The 3,771-nt window shown below is 42.0% G+C and overlaps 1 protein-coding gene across 2 annotated transcripts in view; it reads left to right on the top strand.

The window, feature by feature from the left end:
- Window positions 1-2,126, top strand: part of LOC109925631 (zinc finger and BTB domain-containing protein 39) — a 7,344-nt gene extending 5,218 nt beyond the window's left edge. For both annotated transcript variants that reach the window (XM_048619016.1, XM_048619017.1), the window contains exon 3: window positions 42-2,126. In XM_048619016.1, the coding sequence (XP_048474973.1) occupies window positions 42-2,061 (2,020 nt within the window). In that variant the 3' untranslated portion in view covers window positions 2,062-2,126. The remainder of the gene's footprint in view (window positions 1-41) is intronic.
- Window positions 2,127-3,771: the final 1,645 nt, after the last annotated feature.

Genomic DNA, 3,771 nt, shown 5'->3' with positions numbered 1-3,771 from the left:
GAAACCATGTGTGATGTAATCATCGTGGTTGGTGACAGGACATTTTCAGCACACAAATCAGTGCTTGCATGTGCTGCTGGCTACTTCCAGAAGCTCTTTCTAAATTCCGAGGTTAATACTGCAAGAACATATGTGGTGGACTTCATCACCCCAGCAAATTTTGAAAGAATCTTGAATTTTATCTATACAGCTGAGCTTTTTACTGATCTCATTAATGTTGGTGTTATCTATGAGATGGCGGAGAAGTTGGGAATGCAGGATCTTTTGAAGGCTTGTTACTCCACCTTTCCTGACTTGGAAAAAACAGAAAGCAACAAACCAACAATTAGATCACCTGAAGGCTGTGCCCCTCTCACTGGGGCTTTGAATGACCAAAACACCACCATGTCAGACTCCAGTGGTCCAGGCCCACAGTTTTGTCAAAATAGAGATTACATCATGCAGGTTGAAGTAGGAGAGAGTTTTAAAAGTGAAGAACAAAATCTTGTGAATGAAAATGGCCCAAGTATGCCAGTGATGTACCAACAGTCAACAAAAACTGAAGATAACCTGGAGATGGAATACAGCCAGTCCACAACAAGTGAGAATATGCCTTTGACCTCTAATAAAGGCCCATGTGAGCTATATGAAATACAGAGTAATGGATATTATAATCAAACCAGTTTACTGATGCCTGGAGAATCTCTCAAAGAAAGTAGTAATTCCTGTGTCAGTAATAATGTTGACCTCCAGGTTAAATCAATGAAAGAAATGGAGTGCATGCCGTTTGAAGGTATTGACCAGGATGCCCTTAATTTTGATGACCACCTAGAAAGCAGAAGTTCTTCTGAAGAAATAATCGAGTTAACAGATGACAGCGAAGATGACAATCTTGTCTGTATTAAGGATAGTAATGGTGAAGATAAGAGTATGCCATGCCAGGTATGTGGCAAGGTCTTACCAGCCAACATAGGAATGATTAGGCAACACGGTAAACTCCACATTGATGCAAAAGAGGGGCTGTGCACAGTTTGTGGTGCCAAGTTCACGGACAGGAGCTCTCGAATCACCCATGTTTTGTCTCACGTCGGAATTTTTCTCTTCTCATGCGACATGTGTGAAATGAAATTTGTAACGCAGTGGCAAGTGGCTGGACACAGGAAAGGGAAGCCACATGATACTAACATTATTGTCCAACCAAATACCATCCTGCCTGCTGAAGCTAATTTTGGTGGCTCTCCCACAGAACTGTTTTGTGCTGTCTGTGGAAAGGCAGTGAATAAAGACTACCTTGCCGTGAAAGAGCATATCCTTTCCCATCTCAACATGAAAAGTCTCTCCTGTTGTATCTGTAAGCAGTCATGTAGATCAGTCTGTAGCCTAATGTGGCATGTTTTGTCCCACATGAATATATCAATCTTTTCCTGTTCTGTATGTGGTAATAGCTTTGTAGATCGAACTGTTCTAGATCAACATATGGCTTCGCACCAGGGTATGGAATATTTATATGAATGTAATTTCTGTAATAAAAAGTTCCGGTTAGAAGCCTCTTATCAAAACCACGTGAAGATACATAAGAGACATAACTTAGATGGCACAAAAGGTCTAACTACTCCACACCAGTGGGTCAAAAAGCCGTTAACAACAACGCCATCAGATGAATCTACAAGTGATGGATATATGCTTGGGGTACACCAAGAGACTGTTCTGACCCTTCCGTCAAACAAAGGCAAAGCCAACTCTAAAGGGAACTGGTACGAATGTGAATTTTGTGGGAAGAGGTTTTCCCATTCTAGTGAGTTTCAGTATCATCTCCGAATCCACTCAGGAGAGAAGCCCTATGAATGCAAACTGTGCCACAAGTTCTTCAGGGGGCGATCGACTGTCAAAAACCATCTGAAGACCCATTCAGGTGCCCTTATGTATTGCTGCACGGTTTGCCAGAAATACTGTCCCACCTTGAATCTTATGATTAAACATGTGGAGATGCACAAAGAGGGAGGCCTGCCTCCTGACTTTAATATTGCACAGACATTCATGTATATCGTGCATTCCAAACAGACAATAAAAATGACAGACTAACTCTTACCTGAGAAAAGGAGACAGCTCCGTTGTTGATTTGAAAAACTGTATTCAGAAATAGACTTCAAATAAAGCCTCATTTTAATGTATGGTCAAACCTTCAAAGCCAAGGTTATTTTTCTAATGAGGTGATAGCTGACAGAATGTTTCAAAAATTGAGTTACCAAATTGATCATAGAGATTTGATTCATTTATAGAATCATAAGAGTCAGACAAGACAGAAAAAGAGCCTTTGGTCCGACTCATCCCAGAGCATCCTAACTATGGAACAACAGTGGGCGGCACGGTGGCTCAATGGTTAGCAGTGCTACCTCATAGTGCAAGGGACCCGGGTTTGATTTCACCCTCGGGCAACTGTCTTGTGGAGCGTACACATTCTCCCCGTGTCTGCATAGTTTCCTCCGCGTGCTCCGGTTTCCTCCCACAGTCCAGAGATGTGCAAGTTGGGTGGATTGACCATGCTAAATTGCCCGTGGTTTTCAGAGATGTGCAGGTTAGATGGGTTATAGGGGGATGGGACTGTGCTGGATGCTCCGAGGGTCGCTGTGGACTTGTTGGGCCAAAGGGCCTGATTTCACTCCGTAGGGATTCTGTGATATGATTCCATGAAGTCCCATTTGCCTGCATTTGGCCTATATCCTTCTTAACCTTCTCTATCCATGGGCCCGCCTAAATGTTGTAATTGTTCCAGCCTTTAGCACTTCCTTTAGCATTTCATTCCACACATGCATCACCTTCTGATACAAGTTGCCCCTCAGGGCCCTTTTAAATATTTCCCCTTTCATCTTAACTTATGCCCTCTAGTTTGGACTCACATACCCTCGGAAAAAGATCTTGGCTGTTCACCGTATATGTCCCCCAAATTTTATAAACTCCTATAAGGTCATTCCTCAGCCCCTGATGCTGTAGGACAACTGTCCCAGCCTATCCAGCTTTTGCCTATAACTCCAGTCATGCTGTATGGCAACATCCTTGTATATCTTTCTTGTAGCCATTCTAATTTAACAACATCCTTCCTGTAACAGAGAACAAACACAAAAAATGTCTTCTTAAACACCTGCAATACCCATCTCAAGAAACTATGATCCAGCATCCTTTTATCCCTGTGATCAAATAAAAAACAAAAAAACTGCAGATGCTGTAAATCAAGAACAAAAACAAAGTTGCTGGAAAAGCTCAGCAGGTCTGGCAGCATCTGTGAAGAAAAAATCAGAGTTAACGTTTCGGGTTCGGTGACCCTTCCTCAGAACTTTCCAGCACCCTACTATTAGCTGTGTAAGTACTGCCAGATTTGCCTTACTGAAAGCAGCACTTCACATTGATCCACATTAAAACCCATCTGCCACTTCTTGACTGATTACTCATCTGATCTGGATCCCACTGTACTCTTAGATAACCTTCACTGTCCACTATCCTATAATTTTGGTATCATGTGCAAACTTGCTAAGAAGTCCCAGGAAGTGGTGGCTCCTTGGTCTTGTAATGAGTAAGAGCTATATATAAGCCCTAGAAAGTCATGGTACTTCAAAGCAGTTGAAATTGAGGTCAAGGAAGCCTACAAGAAATACATTTTTTAATTAGTTCACGGGGTTGGGTGTCGCTGGCTAGGCTAGTATTTATTGCACAATCAGAATACCATTTAAATATCTATAACGTAACACAAATTTATGTTCCGATAGGGATGCACAAGATCAATAGACATAGAATTGA

The sequence above is a fragment of the Rhincodon typus genome, chromosome 41 (genome assembly GCF_021869965.1).
Source record: "Rhincodon typus isolate 14 chromosome 41, sRhiTyp1.1, whole genome shotgun sequence".
NCBI lineage: Eukaryota > Metazoa > Chordata > Chondrichthyes > Orectolobiformes > Rhincodontidae > Rhincodon > Rhincodon typus.
This window is presented reverse-complemented; position numbering and strand designations above follow the sequence as displayed.